The 19548-nt window shown below is 46.3% G+C and overlaps 1 protein-coding gene across 1 annotated transcript in view; it reads left to right on the top strand.

The window, feature by feature from the left end:
- LOC146205464 (dnaJ homolog subfamily A member 2-like) overlaps positions 1 to 19548 on the top strand; it is a 47744-nt gene that overhangs the window by 22359 nt on the left and 5837 nt on the right. The window contains exons 6-9 of the mRNA XM_084590157.1: positions 8285 to 8418; positions 11576 to 11718; positions 12490 to 12688; positions 17550 to 17677. Coding sequence (XP_084446283.1) covers positions 8285 to 8418; positions 11576 to 11718; positions 12490 to 12688; positions 17550 to 17677 — 604 coding nt within the window. The remainder of the gene's footprint in view (positions 1 to 8284; positions 8419 to 11575; positions 11719 to 12489; positions 12689 to 17549; positions 17678 to 19548) is intronic.

Raw genomic sequence — 19548 nt, 5'->3', positions numbered from 1 at the left:
CTGGGGGGGGTCTTCGGCATCGCTAGCGGACGCATCCTCGCGCCACTCCGCAGTCGCCGGCGCGGCAAAGCCTAGCGGGACTGTTCTCGCCTGCTTGCCCTGTCCGGCCTTGGAGCTTATCCTCTGCCCTAGTGTGAGTGAACTTTCACCCGTAACCTTGCTGGTGATTTGGACCACCTAGAGGCATTAGCAAGTTTTATTGCTAGCTGGCGTTATTATTGCAGCAATAAATGTCTGTTTGTTGTCAGCACGTGTTATTCCTTTGTTCCCAAGAGCACGGCCTGCCGTGGTCTGCATACGCTCGCTAGCGCTCTCCGTCACAGGTTAAGGCCGGCGGTTTGAATAGTCAGCCGCAAATAAGCAGGGAAAATGCATTTATCCCCCTATTAAAAACCCTACAGTGCTGCAGTGACAGCAGCTACGAGAGCCACTGATGGCTATTGACTCAGTGGGCATTGATTTTGCCGGTGTGACGGGCATTAAATTTGGAGTCTCTGCATTTTTATTCTGGCCTGCAAGCAAGCGCTAGACTTCTACATGATAAAGTGCAGGTTACGCAGTGTTTGTACAGTAAAAGTTGTGCATTCTTGCAGGAACATTCTTTCGCTAGGTCCCCATTTTTCGCCATGCTCATTTACCATATTCACAAGAATCTAAGCAGACCACGAGTGTAGACCAAGCCCCCTAAATCTCGAAGCCGAAAGAGAAAGCTTGAATGCAAGCTGACGGAAAAGATCATCCTGAATAATTTATTAAAAGAATGCTGGTTGTGCCTGTCATGAGCCCAACTAATTTGTTTGTAGTCTTCCTCCTTGTTGGAGATTTCTTCACTCTTCATCCCTAAGCACGTTTAAGATGCTGCATTTTCTCGTATGCCTGCACAATTATGCCAGCTGGAATGTCATTCCAAACTGCTGCAACCTAGCTGGCCACGTGACCAAATGATGCGCGCTTCATGCGACCAGTCTGTATGAGCTTATTGTCTTACGTGGCTTATCGGTGGAGACATAGAGTGGCTGCAGCTGTCTGGCCACGCAACAAGCATGACAGCCACATCTCTGTCCCACACCGGTCCCACCTTTACACTGTCAGTGTCTGCTATAGAAATTTAAGACTAGGCGGGAATCCTGGCAAAATAGTGCATCTGGTGAATGCTGTTAGACCAGCCTGATCCATTTTTCGACCTTCATACTGGTCATCCATCCGTTTTCATGTGCACTCACATTTTTTGGAAACTCCTCCTTTCCAGGAATTGTCATCTTTTTGAAAATGATGGTGGCAGTTTCTGTTCATTAGTAGTGAAACGCAGCGTCACCATCGACCTTTTTTTAACCGGCAGTACACAGCTTCACTTCTTTTGTGCCCTTCTCAGTCAATGTGTAGACCATAAGCATATCAAAATAAACAGGTCTGCTGGGAATTTCCAATCTGCCTAAGTTCTTTTTTTTTTTTTTTTTTTTAATGCCTTTTCTTCTGTACCTTTTGGAAGAACTTTTTTCAAAATTGCCAGGAACCGTTTTGGCTTACTGACGTTTGTCGCTGCAGGTTAAAGGCTGTGGGATCACTTTGATAAAATGTGTGGTACCTCGCTCACATACAAGTTCAGGCCAGAGCAAGCAGAGGGCGCAATCAGCATGCACTGCACACCTGCACTTCTGCACCGAAGGCAGCAAGAGAGCACACATGTTCAAACACTGCACTAACCCTAGACCTTGTTACAACCTGTAGCCCCGCCACAGCACCCAAAAGCGGGGCTGCGGCACCGCATGCACAAGGCAAAAGTACACCTTTGCTGTGGAGCTAAAAACGCTCATAGGCCGCACGGCCAACCAAAGGATTAAAGCACGCGCAACAAATCACAAGGGAGGATGAGGGGATGCGCTGAGCACATCTTGATACAAGACGCACGTCAATGTCTCTGGTCTTCTCTTGGTGTTTGGGCGGCAGCCTCTCGGCGAGCTACGTCCACTGGATGATCGGATTCTGCCTGTCATCTTCGCAACCTCTAAGGTAGAGACAGTTCATGAGACGTCTCGCCTGGATCATCCGTGACTACTTCCGCCATTCAATTGTTGAGAGCTGTTGCAATCTGTTGTCACTGGCATAGAGGCAGTGGAGGCTATCTAGACAGAGAGAGTGTCACGGCTCGCTGAGGTTGTATGACGTCATGGCTGTTGTGTGGCTAGGCAGAGGCGAGCGTGTGGCTACCTGTTTTGGCGAGGGTGGCTGAATGATGTCATAACTGTCACAGTTTCTCCTCAGTTCAAGGACACTGAGCTACGATATCTCAGACGGAATCTGCAGACGGTCCTGGTGAGCAGCAAGTGCCTATGTGCTGGCACCAGCTCACCTGTCGACATCGCGCTGCATTGGCGACGCTTGCTGGACACCCAGATCTGAGAATATGGATGTCACTCTCAACAGTGCTGCAATGCTGGCAGCATTGCGCTGGTGGCCCCTGATATACCACTGATGCGGCAGTCCTCTGGCATACACCACGAAGCTTGGAGCTCACGTACATAGCAAAGCACTCCAGTCAGAGGTCAAGAGACAGACACAGGTTAAATACGCGGCCCTTGTATACTGTAAAGATGCTAAAAGGGAAAAGAAACACTAGGGCAGGAAACTGTTTACAAACGTGCTTCTCTCCATTCCAACAGGCGTGGCACTTAAGTGGTCCGGCTCTGCAGGGGCACCTTGTGTAAACTAGGTGTTGGTGCCTGGCGCCACCACGGACCCTTAAGACGGAGTCACACTGTGGAAACAGGTGGTTAACTCGATCCGTCAGCAGCGTGTTCGCGTAGTGTTCGTGACACTGTCACACTGCCCCAACACGAACTATTCAGAAACATGTCGTCGCCTCCTGCCAACAGTGCTCGTGTATTTGTTCGACAGTTGGGCAATGCCGTGTCACACCGCGGAAACTTGCTGCTCATTGCAATGCCGATGTCGGGAGCCGTCCATTTCGCTACAATTTTGCCCAAATTCATGCGTTATACGCGGGCCTGTGGAAAATAAAATAGCCAAAGAGACTGTCTGTCCCTTACTCTGAACTTGCTTTAACGATGAATGAGGGCACTGTTAGATGTGGGACCCTCGGTTCGGCTCTCACTTGGGTCGAACTCCTCGGGTCCTGTCCCGAAGAGATGATGAGCAGTAGGAGGTTTGGATGAATGGGCAGAGGCTTACGGCAGAGAAGACATTACACGAGATTTATCTAAATATTTACAGGAGTACAGGAAAGTCACATGAGAAGCATATTGTGAACGTAAAATGCAGCATATTGAAAGCCGTCCGTAGGCTGCTTAAATACAGTCTGTCGTCCCCATATCCTTAGAGTTGGGGACTTCAACTGCTTCTTGATCATCCAGTAGTCTTCGAGCCACCTCTTAAGGCACCACCCACCGTGTGATCACACACATCCTCGCACACCGTTGGTATAGAGTGCACATCTGTCCAGGAGTCTCATGTTCAACCCGGTCGATGATCTCCGAGAGGATGTTGTGGCTTCTTGCAGTCGCGGGCCACAATTCACACCTGGCGCCAGCTGGGCGCATCGGGATTCATAGTCTCAGGCCTCGACCATGAGAATGAGAGTCCGGCAGAACACCACCTTGGCTTGCAACGCAACACTAGTGGAATTCCTCGGCAGGACGTCGAGTCGGCGTTTTCACCGCACAACCATACAGCTCGCCCACGCAACTTTCGCTGGTCTGATCACGTCATACGTGTTTATCTGTCTCCGGCCTTGATCCAAGCCGTGAGAACCGAGGCACTGACCGACAGTCTCGTAGAAGTGGTTGTCTGGTGCACGGCAAAATACCGAAATGTCGTCTTACACCTCCGCATTTTACCGACAAAGGAGCTAGAAGTGCACAGAGCCGTCGTTGCCTCGAGTGGAACATCCGGCCGCGTGGAAGGGAGCTGAACCTTCGATCTTAACAGCACGTAAATGTTTGGGGGTATAAGTTTGCATTGCACTGAGGCGCCACTTTCGTGCACCGTTTTGAGCGCTGCTTTCTCTTGTCCAAATTTGCTGATTGTGGATAAAATTCGCGAACTTCAACGAATGAAAATGGTAAGAGTGTAAAATTAACTACAGTGAACTGAAATCGACGATTGCTTACATCGCAAAATGTGCGTACAATCATCACGAAGCGGCGGTTCGACCTGGTCCGCCGAGCAATGCTACTAGCGGCTGGCAGCAGTCATCGGCGCTACTTGTGGATAACAATAAGTATGGCCGCCAAACGTACGTCTTATCCGATGTATTTTACTCGGGTGGGCTTCCCCGTAAACCGGTGACAAAAACTGAATCTTTATTAAAATTTTAAGGCCGTTGACCTGTTCAGGAATCGGGAGTGCCGTCCGCAGAAACAGACTAGGCCTAGCGACAAGTACGACAGGCAGGCAGCAGCGCATATCGCCACCCGCGGTAGGCGCCGCTGCCGAAGCTCTGCGTTTTGTGCAGGCATGCTGCTGTTGCACAAGTATAGTAGGCAGTCCTTCTGGCCCCGCCGGGTGGTGCAGTGGTTAGGACGCTCTGCTACTGTGCCCAAGGACGCGGGATCGAATCCTGGCCTCGGCGGCCGCTTTTCGATGGACGCGAAAAGCAAGGCGCTCGTGTGCTGTGCGATGTCAGTGTACGTTAAAAGAGCCCCAGATGGTCAAAATTTTCGCAGTCCTCCACTATGGCGTCGCTCATATCCCGAGTCGCTTTGGGACGTTAAACCCCACAAACCAATGCAGTCCTTCTGACAGCAACTTTTTTTTATATATATAAGAACGTACACTGCATTAAACCAAGCAGCACCACGCGACTCCGTGATCCCGGCTGCGGCGACTAACAACACGGACCATCCATCGGCGTGCCATCTGCGGCAGCCTTCGCAATTTTTAGTGAATTAAAATGTGAATTGAATTGAAGGTGAATTAGTGAATTAGAAGGTGCGCCGGATTCGGGCAGGGGCGGCTCTGACCACATCTGTACGTCATCGGTGGCGTGAAAAAGATCTGCCAGTGACTGACAGGTGCCCTCACTGTGACACTGCACCTGAGATCTGTAATGTGAGTCACTTGTTGTGGACGTTCCCAGCAACGGCTCCGGTTAGAAAATGGCTACTTATGAAGATGGGCCGATTATGAGAAGTGCACAATGGACAACCGCTACACCGCCAACCTCTGCGACTACCTTAGTGAAACTGGACTTCACTCCTTCTTTTAACTTTTTATCTCCTGCATTCCATTCCCCCTTTCTCAGCTTATGCCTTGTGGCTAACTTCTCGAATAAAAAAAAAAGAAAAAATGTGAATTATAGTTTTGGTTAGAGTGAGGTGTACTCGAGAATTGTTTACATCACAGCATGTACGTACAATCCCCACGAAGCGTGGGTGTGTGGCGGGAGCATTCTCGCTCGACTGCTCATGCTCTTGGCAACGGGACGAACGACCGCCGCCGCATGAGCGCTTGCCTGCATGCGCTGCCTGCAAGACGCCACAACATGGAAAATAATTTGGAAGGAAACTTTCTGCAAAAAAAAAGAAAAAAAAACCGTACCTGCAAATAGGAAATGCGCAGCAATGAGTCAATCAGGTCAAATATGAGTCCTTGGTTGGTGTGTTGTCTCCCGAAAATTCGCCCGGCCGGCGAACAGGCCAAACAGCGTTGACGGACACTGTTTCTTCTTGTTTTGGTTGCCGGACATTGTCATACAGAGATAACACTGCAGCAACCTGTTTGGCTTCCCGGCTGTTCGTGTGGTGTGACATGCTGTTGGGGAACAAGTTTGTAGGGAAATTTGTTGCCGGTTTGTTTGGCGAACTTGTTCGGTTAATGTCGCTGTTTCTGCAGTGTGACTCTGCCTTTAGCCCCCATACCAAAGCTGTTACCCGTACCATGGCGATAGGTTGAGAGGTGGGGGGTAGAAACCGTGAATGGTAGCGGTCGAGGTCGTGATGAAGCCTCGGGGGCTCCTCGCCGGGACCTTCCTCTGCATATAAGGGTGAAACAAAGGGATCGTAATTTAGAAACCTTAGACTATACATGCCATATAGAAAAATGTTCTAAAAAGCATGATCAGCACCTGAAAAGGGGTCGTGCTGATGTGAAGAAACTCTTATCACAGTAACCAGAAGTGTTTCCTATGTTCTTCATTATGACCTCCATGACTGATGAGCGAATCTCCAATGTGTCTGCATTCATCATCACCAAAACCATCCAAAACTGCGCTGGGTGGGACTATAAAGCTAAAAAGCAGAGAACAGGAGATCTCGTTGAAATCTGCACAAAAGGCCAAAGTGACAGATTGCTGTCCTTGAAAAATCTAGGTGACTTGACTGTGCAGGTGACTTCCCATCACACCCTCAACATCACAGCAGTTATTTCTGAGCAAGAGTTGCTACAAAACACTAAGCGCAATTTTCATTACAAAAGCTGAAAATTGCGCTTAGGAAGGAAAAGTCCCTTCGCGCCATCTCTACCCTGTCTGTCGCAGCACAACAAAGGTTAGCGGGACCAACAAATTGCGTTCAAAAGTGAAGCGAATAGGCGAGGAATCTGCATATCACTTCTCAGCAGCATGAATGCAGGCGCAAGTGCCTTCTCATGGTCACTCCGGCTTTTGTGACTTTCACTTGGAACCGATCAGTTGCGCCTTGTACTTTCAAGACGTCACTGGCCTTTGCTTGAACGACATCTGTGGTAACAGGAAGTGCTCCAGCCCTCTGTGTCCTAATGAACTGGGAAACTTCCTCTTCCACAGCATGGTAATAGCCTCTGTGGGTTCTGGAAAACACCATTTGAGGCTGACAGCTGGTTCTATTGTCTTTGCCAGTAAAAGATATTTGCTTCGTCTACGCTATGTTCTCGCTGTGCCTGAAGCTTTTACGCGCTTTCCATTGCAAGCACAACTTTTCGTTTTGAAGTGCTGGTATAACGCACTTAAGTTGAATCCATTGCTTCATGAAACTAAGCGTGCCGAAAACACACTGGGCATCCAAACGAACTGCACTGAAACGTGGCGCAGCCTACTCGTGGGCTTAAAGAATTGACTATTGATCTGACAACGCATGCATGCAGACAGGATGCGCTACAGGCATTGCATGCACGGTAGCACTGATTTGATGGTGGTGGCAGAGCGAAATCCTTGAATCTAAGCAGGCACCAGAGGTTTTGTATTCAGAATTTCAATAAAAACCACCATTGGCTTGCATTCGATCAAAAACCCAGATAATGCCATCTTGCCCTCACTGTCAATGATATCCAAATCTTATTAAGGTGAAAGCCTTTAATGGCTCATACTGTCGGCATTCGTTCAGTCATACTACAGCTGTCAATCAAATGACATCAGAAAAATCCAGTCTCCACCGGGAGTCGAACCTCCATCCCTTGGGTCCCCAGCCAAGCGCCATGCCCGGGATCATGAAACGCACATAATAATTCTTGTCTATTGTGAGTATGATAGTAGCGATGACAGTGGTGACATTAGTAATGATAATGACTGTGCATTCATTTGATAATGAGAGCAAACATGATGCACCATGTGCACCAACAACACTTAGGCTTTTGCATTTCTGCAGTGTAGAATTCGCCGGTGCTCTTGGAAGTTTTTCAGGTGACACGCACATGCTGTTTACATCGCAGCGTTGATTTCGTGCATTTCTTCCTCCCTGGAAACGGCTTGTTTCCTCTGAGGGGTGCATATACGGGCAAGTTTTTGGGTGACAGCAGCAGTGGCACCGAAGACATTAGTTAGTAGGATTTTAGCATGGACAATGAAACACAATACCGACCTGGAATGCCATTACATTTGCCGATGGGTTTTGCTTTCCTCTCCTTGTCAATTTGCAGCTTCTATGTGCTGACCTTAAAAGTATTGTGCGTTCTAAAGGTCACAGTTCTTGTCTACAGTGTGTAAACATCTTTTGAGGGGGACCACTTGCCGATGGCTGTATGGAAAGTAGCATTTTCTGCCACAAGACCTCCATGTGTCAACCTCAGCATTGCTTTGCCCGCTGGCACAGTGTTCACTAAGGATCTCATTTTTTCACAACTCTAAACACTTTCTACACAAGAGTTTGATATTTACTTATATATAATGTACTTACAAGTCCCTCCTGCATCAGACGTATATTTAACTTTTTTTGTTTGTTACTTGTGTAAAAAAGCATTGACAATTTCAAACCAGAAATTATTCGTACGGGTCTACATAAAAGCTGCTGGCAGTCGTTGAATTCATTTTTTGGCACAGTGCCAGTAATTGAAATGTTTTCTCCCTTCCCCTTAGTGTTGGTGGCCGTTCAGGTGCGGTGCTAACTTGCCAAAGCTGTCGAGGTCGAGGTATCAAGGTGACATTCAAGCACATTGGCCCAAATATGATGCAGCAAGTGCAGTCCACTTGCCCTGACTGCCGTGGTGATGGTAAGCGTTGTCATATTGCAGCATCCTTGATCTTGATCTGTGATGGTAGTCTTGTCTTAGAATTTTGGGAATTTTGTCTGCAGAGTACAGTGTAATTAATCTGACATTTACAGGTTCGCGGAACATCCGATCTGAACAAAATTTGTTTGCAGAAGCGTGGGAAATGCTTTCAAGCAGTCAGTTAACAGCTAACAGAATTTACAGGGGTGGAAGCGCTGCTCCATTTGCTTCATTCTACTCCAAACAGCTTTCTCTGCTCCATCCTGCTCCAAGACTTAATTTTGGTCTAAAACTGCCCCAAACCAGCTGCCTTAGTGCTTTACTGTCAAATTTAGTGTGCACTAGTTTTTGCTGCACAATGTGCCATTGTACTGTCTACAAAAATTGCAATTTGATCTTGTTCAGTTCAGCGAATTTCAGCACAGCAGGTCGTTGACATTTTGAGTTGTGCATTCATGCAATGGGGGTGGCCATGTGGCAGAGATATCTCATTTTGCATTGGGCATAATGAAAATACTATTTTCGTAAACTAAAGAAGCATTGAGCGGAGAAAATATTTGTAAGGAAATTCAAAATGAGTCTCAAAGGATTTGTGGGAATTGCGAAAGGTGCTTTGTGTATATGTAGTGTTGTTCATTTTAGGGTAAAACCCGATTTTACCCAGTTACTGCACCCTGAACATGTTCCTAAAGAATCGGGTAATATCCGATTTTTCCCGGTTTCTGGAACAACTGTACCCACAGAACTAGTTAAAAGCTTGTATGGAAGCACCAAAGCAGAAGCTATTCGAGCGATACTTTCTGATAAAGGGGTTCTTTATGTGAAGGCAGTCTTAATAAGGGATGTGCTCTAGCCACTTTTAGATGTCCAGAAAACGGCAGGAAAACTTCCGATGCCAAGCTTTGATTACCTCGTAATCGTGTCAACGAGTTTTCCACGATCGGTAAAAGTGATCGAGCAAAAGATGTTTTGTCTATATTACCTAAAAGCAATGCCACATTAGTAAAAAACTTGTGAAGAGTTTTTCACGAAAATCTCCACAAAATGGGGCTGCACTCTGAAACGGAACGTCTCAGACAACGAAGAAAACCAGTTGACAATGCAGAAACTGAGTGCCTTACTCGATCCATTCCAGAAGTGGCTGCTGAGTCAGTAGTTTGATGACTGCTATGGGCGTTATTCTCGAGGATGCTGCACCAAAGGAGATGCTATAAGGGGGGCAGGGGATTTGTGTGAATCTCCACACTACCGACCTCCCTTTATTTCTGTGATGGGCGATGTAAGCTCGCTTCGCAAGGAGTTAACCAGTACTTGCTGGAAGCAAGCCCCACAAATTAAAGTGTGGAACGACGCAACTGTGCTCTACCCCTGGCTAGCAAACGCAGCGTTGACATTGTTGTCTAGCTAATGGCAGCTGTGATGTTGAGCGAACCTTCTCTCTGCTAAGATACCTCCAGAGACCAGACAGGTCTCGGATGGAAACCGAAATGCTGTGCGTGCAGATGATTATGTATGTCAATAAGAGTGTAAAACGTTGATTACCAGCTCACATGAATAAAATGTTTCTTGTCCAAAAACTGACCGTTGCACATCACTGAGAGTAATAATTACAACATAAACGCCGAATTATGCTATACTTTTTTGAAAACAACCAGAAATATAACTCTAATCGTTACCCACCAATTAGGAGAAATGGAATAAATTATTAGTTTGTAAATTTAACCCGATAAAACCCGAATTTCGGAGTGTATCCACGAAAAACTTTATTTCTTCTGTATTGTCAAGTTGAAAAATAACGGCAGATTTTTACACCACGAATTTGAAAAATATAAATCCCAGAAACTAATAACCCTATTTGTATACCCTCCCTCTCCCCCCACCCAGCTTTTTAAACTGCCATGCAGAGAGAAGCGAGAGTGGCGAGTACAACGTAACTCGGCCTACCGTGAGTTGCTAGGAAATTTGTCTGGTTGCAAAGAGCTACATGGGTTGTTCTAACGTTTCTGCTGTTATGTGTCGGGAATAGAAAATTGCAGTTATTAATGGCATCACATCCTACAAACATGTTCCAAAGCATATCTAGAATGCTCCAAGACTCATTGCTCCAAAGGTGCTCCAAAACGGCAGTATTGCTCCTCTCTGAGATGCTCCAAATTATTTTGCTCGAGTCTGCTTTTACCCCTGCTAGAAGCAAAACAGAAAGGGGCAGAAAGCAATTTTTTTTTTTGTCTTCTGGGTTGCTGTGTTGCCTGGTTGGCATTTTTTTTGTCTGTGTAAAATATAATAGCAGAAGGTTCTACGTGTTTTTGTGTGCGTGCGTGCATATTTGCAGAATTTTCCCCAGAAAGCCTTGAGAGGTGGACATTTGAGGACGGAGGGGATAGGTGTGGTAGTATAATCTAAATAATGGCAACACAGCATATGGGTTCAAAGGGAAAAAAAAAACAGCACAGACGGCTGCGCAGCTTTTTATTTCAAATATGGTAAAGTCTAGTTAATTCGGGGTTTAGGAAAAATGTTTGAATTACTTATCAGCCCTAAAAAGCTGCCGAAAACTTTGCATTCCAGAAATTTTGCTTAATCAACACCGGGAACATGATTGTGTATACATTTCAGATTAAAGCTATGCGACGACAATTTTTTTGCGGATTCGTCAAGTGGTTTGTTTTGATCAGAGTTATGAAGAATTGTTCCAAAATCACAAGTATCACCGCAGCCCTTTTCATAGTATGATGCAGTGATGTGTTACAAACGGCCCCTTTGCGTTATGGGGGTGTGTCGTCGGTGACCCATGCGGCTAAGCTTTCTCAAACTGCAGCGGTTCAGCTTACTCAAAGAACGGAGTTAGCATGTGGATGCAAAAGAGAAAAATATGAGTAGGGTTTGAACGGCGTGATTCCTCCTCAAAATAAAACGAAAAGGCCAGCAATGCGTGCTACAGCATCTGAAACGTTGCGACAGGCCGCATCACGGTCACAGAAAGTTGTCCTCGAGTATTGCAAACTTTGAGCCCAGGAGGTGGCCGGTGTTGGGCGGGTTGGCCTGAGAGGTGGGCAGCAAAACCACCCAACATGGGGAAAACCGAGTGTGCAAGTATAGATGCTGTAGTGTGCTATGTATTCTGTCCTATCGTGACACGGCTTGTATATGTTTGCAGGGGAAGTGATCAATGAGAAAGATGCGTGCAAGACCTGTAAAGGCCGCAAGGTGCTGAAGGAGGTCAAGTACCTAGAAGTTGAGGTGTGCCAGGGCATGCGGGACAATGAGCGCATCATTTTCAGAGGCGAAGGGGATCAGCAGGTTGGTATGCACTTTGTTTCTTGTGTTTGAAAATTTTGGTGCTGCATCAAACAGATGATGATGATGATGATCTCTGTTAAATGGGGAGTGCACTGTGCTGTATATTTTGGTTTTGAAGAATGGCAGGTCTCTTGGATCACAAGAGGTGAGGATTGGAGGTTTTCTAGAGGACAGTGTTTTTTAATGGCTGATGTCAACATCCTGTTTTCATTTCCTTTGTCATTAGGTCGATGCCAATGGGGGAATAAAGAAGTATGTCTTGCTTTACATGCTTAAGAATCGATTAAAACAGCGCTAGTGGAGACACCCGAACGACACACATAAATCATTTGGTTGCTAGTCAGCGCATGGTTGCTAGTCAGCGCACTATTAAAGCTGGCTTCAGTGCAGTTTTGGGAGCACAAACTTTAAGCAGCTCCTGTGAAGGCAATGTGCCACACCCGTAGTGTTTTGAAACATCAATAAGAGGAAATGAATTTGTGGACTGGTTTGTTTTGAAGCGTCTTCTCTGGCATGTCTGGACTTGCTGTAAGGAGTCTGCGAATTGCTTTGCTGTAATCATTGCTGTTGCGCATGATAGTGGCTTTCCCACAGACCATGGAACGTAACGGCAGACCTTTGCCCCACTCTGCATAAGTAGTAAACTATAGCGACATTTGTGGCATGGCCAGGAGTGATGTGTGCACAGTTTGGTAGCATTTTGGTATGAACACATATGCCCAGTTTTTTTGTGAGCTTGACCATGTCAATTTCTTATCTTGCTTCCTTTAGCCGGGAGTGGAGCCTGGTGACGTCGTCATTGTGCTGCAGACCAAGCCACACGAGGTGTTCCATAGGGATGGTTGCGACCTGTACATGACCCACTCAGTGAATCTGACTGAAGCCCTTTGTGGTTTTGAAATGGTTCTAAAGCATCTAGATGGCAGGGACCTTGTAATTCGAGAAGTTCCAGGATCTGTCATCAAGCCTCGTGAGTACTTTTCGTTGTAAGCTTGTTTTATGCTAAAGCTACATAAAATGTATTGGACCTTTTTATAAATATTATGTTGGCTTCACCTTAATGCTGTGTTCCTACTAATTTGGAAGCAGCAAATTTTCATGACTGAGTGTTATTGCCGCAGATCACATGGTTTGTGTCGTAGACTGTTCATGTCTCACTACATGCACTTCTCAAATATGCAAGTATAGCACTTTATCCTCTTTTTACTACGGGCAGATAACACAATGAGTTGGGCAACCTGCAGTGTCAGCTCAACAATGTTTTGAAACTGGCTTGTTGCTTCGTTATGTAATGATTTCAGTGGATGTGCTCGGTTGTGCAAATGCAGCCTGCTGACATATAAAGTTGCATTTACTGTAGAACGTCTCGTGTGGTGTAATACAGTCAAACCCGAATATGACGAACTCAGATAGAGCGAATTATGTTTTATATCGAACACTCGAATTTCCGCTAGCATTATGCATATAAAATGTATTTTTTATAACGAACTACACATCGGATATACAGTCGAACCCGGATATATCGAACTCGAAGGGGATCGCGAAATAGTTCGATATATAGATAATTCGATATACAAAAATCGGCTTGTGACGGCACTTACGATGCCAAAAAACGATACCGCATGTGTCGCGTAATCAATCCACTCACATAATGAACCCACCCTCCACTTTTTCACCCGAGAATTTGAAAAAAAAACAAACAAAAAAACAAAAAACAAATGCGTTAAGACCAGCTCGCTCACATGCAAGCGATTGAGCGATCTCAGCGACAGAGCGAAAAATTTCAAACTTGTTGGAACTGTGTCCCCCTTGCCGCTCGTGCCACCGCGGACAGCTCAATAAAAGGTTTCTGTGTCGCTGCAGCAGAAATCGCCAGCGTTTTCGCTTGCATGTGGATGGCGCGCATCACTCCCGTTTTGGTCCTCCCATCCACAGCTCATTTCTTGGCAGCGTGCCAAGATGCTGCGCAGCGATAATGGCAGGGCGCATTTATCTTTTTATAGCTCCTGTGGTGGGGAGCGACTTGGCAGAGTGCCCCTGATGGCTTGATTACACAAGCCTGGTTCGATTTACCACGCCCCGCTTGGGGCGTGCCTCATAATCGCAGCAGCAGACCGCGTGCTTCCGTTGATTCATATATGCAAAGATAAACGGCTCCCACCAAAAAAAAAAAAAAAGCCTGCCGCTTCTTAAGGTCCGCCGCCGCCATATCTTACGCTCGCGCGTACAGCACAACGATAAGAAAGGATGACTCTCGCAAAAAAGAAAAAAGAAAAAGGAAATCGGCTGCCGCTTCTTAACGTCCGCAGGCACCATAGCCATGTCACCCGCCGCACGCAGAGGGTTCGCAACACACGCTGGAGAAAGCGTCCGACATCTGTCTGAAAACGGGCTGAGCTGGTTTGGCGCATGCGTAGCGCGTGCTGAAGGAGAGAGATAGTTTGGCAAAAGAATGGGCACACCCACGCACATGGCTTGCAAACGTCATGTGTTGGCGCGCGGGAAACAATAACTGCAGATGCGCGCCAATGGGGAATGGGCGCGGCGCTGTCCAGAACTGTCCCCTCTCATTCCTTCCGCGCATGGCTTGAAAACGTCACGCGGCAAACGGCCAAGCGTGATGCGATCGTCTTTGGGGAAGGCACACTTTCCAGTGCGTGGTGCGGAGCTCGATATATGACGCGGATTTCCTATACTTTTACATGGGATTTTCAAGGGGATATTCCGTGAGTTCGATGTAACCAAAATTCGATATATCCGGGTTCGATATAACCGGGTTCGACTGTAGCGAACTCAGCGCGCGGGATCGGTCGCCAAACGCCCGGCAACGGTCGGGCCTTTGTGCCGGCTCCGAGTACTCTCCGGGCAGCCCACGCTGCCGGGCCGCAATACTTCTAGCGCATGCCGTTGTCAGATGGGAGGGGGATTGGCGACGGCTCCGTTTCCCAAGGTCTCGCACAGCTCATACGTTGTCACGCGCCCGCTAGGGTGCTTCTGCGCCGATTTTGCGTTGTCTCTAGGCGGCCTCGGCCCGTGCCGCGCTTCCGTAAAACGCAAGAGGGTCTCTCTGCAGCAGCTTCCACGAGGGACCCTCCTGTACGCATGCGCGGCCGTCGCCCGGAGTAGCGTGAGTAGCCTTTAAAATCCGCGCCATCGGCCAGCCTCTCTTTGCAGCGCTCCTATTCGGCAGCTGCCTACCATGTGATCAAAGATGTGCGAGCAGCTCCGGACCTATTGCGCTTCGAGAAAGAAGAAACACCGGCCAGAACTAGTTTCAAGTTCAGGCGAAGGGAAGGGGAGAATCTTCGTAGAGAAGGCAGCCTCCGAACAACGAAAGCGTCAGTGGCGCACTTTCCCGCATCCTCGGAGCTTTCTTTGTTCGTGTTTGCAAGTCATACTGCTGCTATCCTCACGATTCCGGACATGCCTACGTTGCTGCTGACTTGCATTCCGGCGCTACATCCTGCAAGATGACGACAAAGCAGTGGCTTGCCCTACCGCTTTCCGACAAGCTGGAGATAACTCACCGCGGCCAACGCGGCGAAAAAAAGTCTGCCGTTGCCGCGCATTTCAAAATACCGCGTAGCACGTTAAGCACCATTTTGAAAAGGCAGTCTGTCATCAGGCAATGCTCAGGAACGGCCAAATGGTGACGGCTTTCGCCACCGCAAGCCAGCTTACGACCAAGTAGAGAAAGCGCTGTACCAATGGTTTTTGGACGTTCGCGCGCGAAATCTGCCTGTCTCCTGTAGCCCAGCTTGAAAGCTGGGCTACAGGAAACTCGTCGTTGAGTGGCTGTTAGTGATATTGTGGGTTAACGACGAGCTCAAGATTAATTTGCTGGCCGCAATAGAAATGATTAACCGTGCCTGGCAAGGCGTGACTCAATCCACAATCCGCAACTGCTTCCACCATGCTGGACTATGTCGAGAGGATGCAGAAGCTGCTAGTGAAGCGCACACTGTGCAAGATGACAGCGATGTTGCCACGCTGTAGGAACAACTCGCTGATGTTCGGACGCTGTGCCTGAAGAAGTTGCCCTGGAGGATTTTCTCACTTTAGACGACAACGTAGCCGTGACAGCGAGCCTGTTGGACTCTGAAATTGTTGCCGACATGCTGGCATCTAGTGCGAACGAGGAGATCGAGGAGCCGCCGCCGGAAGACGATCGCCCTCGCCCGACGTTGCACGAAGCCCTCGCTGCTACCGATCTGCTGCGCCGATACTGCTCCGGAATACAGGGAAGCGGACTGGAGTTTGTGGAGATGATGTCGCGTGTGGAAAGTGCGATTCTCGCTGATGGAGTTAAACGCAGTGTTCAGGCTAAGATCACTGCCTACTGCAAATAAGTGAGCATTTATCTGCAATAAATTTCTTTTGTAGATTCATGGTGAGCGGCACGGTTTTTCTTTATTTAGTGCGTTTTCGCTGCGCTGTTTTCGACATCGTGTATAACGAATTTGGTACTGAAGTTCGTTAAACGGGTTCGGTTATAGCGAAATACTTTATATAGCAAACAAATCGCGTTGAATTACGCAGTTCGTTATAACCGGGTTTGACTGTCGGGCCTATAAATTTTGGAAGGATGTTTGATGCCACCTTTGCGCCAAATTCATTTGACTGTGACAAGCCAAAGCTGCATCATTCTGATGAAAATTGAGGAAATTTAGCCAAGCTGCTCCAACCTCACTGTTCTGAAATCTGGTGGTGCCATGCCGACAGTTCAGGGAGACTGCTGTTGCCGTTTCAGAATGCTAGCTGTGAAACCGACTTATAACAATCATGACTGCCTTGTGGCAACGTGGACTTGCTTGGTATAATTTTACACGAGCCAACCTTGGTCCGGCAAGTTTCAGCGCCAATTTCGAGTCTCTGTCAAAGTTTTTTTGTTGTCGTTTGGAGAACATGAGCAGCACGCACATCGAGATGAAGGCTGATCAACATCCCCAGGCTTGCGTCTGAATCTAACTTTGGTCGGTATGAATCGGACTAACTGGCTGATTAGGCCCAGCGTGAGTCAACCGATTGCAGGTTGTGTTTAATTATGGCAACAGTAATTATTTTTTGCTCAGATATGGCGATTTCTTCATATAAGGCATGCTGAATCGGTCAAAATGTAATCTTTTGAGCATTGAAGAGCGACAGCTTATGGTGATGGTCTGCGATGACACTACGCATGGGTACAGCGACAACACTTGTTCCACACTATGCAGATAAATTTTTGCAGTGTGGGAGTCACTTGTGTAACCTCCTAAGACCCAGAATGCATTTGCTGTCAGTTTCACAGTAACTTAGTAGGATTAAGAAGGTGAAAAGTGGGGGAGCGCGAAAACATACCGGTACATTCGTGACAGCGAAAGGGTTAATAATTCACTTTGAATAATTTGATTACTTTTTTTCTGGCCCCTTTCCTCTGGTATTATGTTTACATGCACCTGAGAAGGTTCACTATTTTCTTAAGTTGCTTGCACACTGCAGATTACCCTTGGAATTGAGGTATGAATAATGCACGAAATATTTTTCCCTGTTGTTTTGAGACACCCACAGAGGAGCTTGTTAGCTGCAGGGAGAAGTAAACTTCTTGATGATCTTGGGCCATCGAGATAAAGCAAGCAGTGCTCACTGCTTATGTGGAAAAAGTCTCTAGAAATGTGAAAGGAATGCAGCGTGAGCTGTTGCCAAGAAAGAGAAGGCAGTTGGAGCCATGTGTAAGGGAAGTAAAGGGGGCGCTAATGTGCAGTATAGTTATACAAACTCTTCTTAAGTACATTCCTTCTAAAATTTGTTATACGTGAATGTGTTGAGCCAAACATGCTGTCTTTTTCATGCAGGATGCATAAAGGGCATTCGAGGAGAAGGCATGCCTATGTACCGAAATCCAACTGAGAAGGGTAACCTCTACATAAAGTTTGATGTGGATTTTCCTGAGAACCACTTCATGGATGAAGCAAAACTTAAGGTAAGTTCAACTGATATGTGAAGTGCTCAATCTTTTTCTTTCTACAATATTGGTTTCCTTTCTGGCAACTACTGCCGTTTCATTCCAAGTGGCAGTACATTACAGCTGACGTCCGAGTTGAGAAACTCTTCTGACAAGGTTGCAATGGGTGAGCGTGGCATACCTGTCTGCTTTGTAGCATTGCCTGCCACCCCTTGTTTTTTGAGCACACTCACTGTGTGAATTTTAAGTATCAAGAAAGTGTAATGGAGCAATGAATCAACGCATGCATCTATAGAATGGTTTTTACTTAGTACAGTGTTTGCTGCTGGCATCTGGTGACTGCAAAACTTTGCAAAAATAACAATGAAAATATATTCTGGGGTCAAAATTTGTAACAAATTGCAAGCACATCCTTATTATGTAGCGGGGTCATGTGGTTCAGAAGTTGGTTTCTGCAGAAGGAGCTGCCTAAATACTGCCAATTATTTTTATTTTATTTGAAAATACCTTACAGGCCCATTAGGCATTGTGTAAGGGGGACATAAAATCTATACAGTGCAATATATACATAAAATGTAAGGAAACAGGCAAAAAATACAAAGGTAATTAATATATGAACAAACAAACATGATTTAGTTAAACAGCATTTGGGTTCAAAAAACGAGTTTGGATTGCTAATTTAATCATGAATTGGGTACTTAAGGCTCACATTTGTTTTTGTGTTCAGTGAATGTTCTGAAGGGTATGCAGTTATGTTACGGTTTTCATGCTATTGCCGTCATTGCAGAGGTCATTCTGCTCTCTCAGGAGGCACAAGTGCATTCGTTGCCGCCTCTTAGTGACTTGATACATGCATTCTGAGTAAGAGCAGGTCGTGCAAAGTTATGCGCAGAACTAGCCAGATGTGCAAAATGAATGCAAAAGCTGTATATTTTTAAAGTGGCTACCTGTTCTCTGCTTGGTCAGTGGGCATTTCCTTTGATACCGTTTAGAAGGATGATTGCTTTAAATGCCTAAAATGTTGCCGTTTTGTCTGCACAGGTTCTCATGAGAGGAATGAATCAAGAGTTAGAAACCAGTGTCAAGTCACAATGAGGAGATAGGTCTCCACCAAAATTTCACATTTAAGCTTCTGGGAGATGAAAATTTTTCCTATGCAATCTGGAAGAAATTTGGAAATTCTAACATCTTTCTGTTTTGGGTGAAAACTATGCCTTAAGGGGAGATGCTACTCGAAAACATTTTTTTCTTAATATTGATGCTAGGTGAATGAAAATTGCACCACTTATAGAGAGTGATCTCCTCTTTCTAAATATGTTTTTAGTTTTAAAATAGCTTAATGTTTTCATATTCTAAATGCCATGCATAAGTGAAAAACAATGCATGTTTGTGCAGCTGCTGTACACAGCAGCAAGCATGGTAGGGCAGAGCCAACTAGTTACTCTTGTCCCCAACACTCCACTGAGTGCAAATAAGCAACATAGCAACATTCCCTTGGCATGCAATGTTTTGAGACAATTTTATATCTGGTGCCTTGTTTTTAGTGGCTAGCACCAGATAATTTTTTAAATTTGCATGCCCAAAAATACTGCTGATTGCATTTAAACCTAGATACTTGCATTCTACACATCCTAAAGATTATGCATGCCAAGTTTGGTGTTGATTGAACTAAAATAACGACATAAAATATTGTGCACAAAACTCATATTCGGCCCAAAATACGAATTCGAGAAAAATGCGATTTAAAGATACAAAAGCTGTTTATTGCTGTTGTAGCCGCACTCTCTGCATGAAAATTGCACACAATGCAGGCCAGGGTATTATGATACAGTGCACAATTTTAGAATTCACCAGCATCATATGTTGCTCCCACAGTGACATTGTGAGCA

This window comes from Amblyomma maculatum, chromosome 1 (assembly GCF_055883805.1).
Source record: "Amblyomma maculatum isolate TAMU_Amacu chromosome 1, ASM5588380v1, whole genome shotgun sequence".
Lineage (NCBI taxonomy): Eukaryota > Metazoa > Arthropoda > Arachnida > Ixodida > Ixodidae > Amblyomma > Amblyomma maculatum.
Note: the sequence above shows the minus strand (reverse complement) of the source record. Positions and strands in the feature narration are given on the sequence as shown.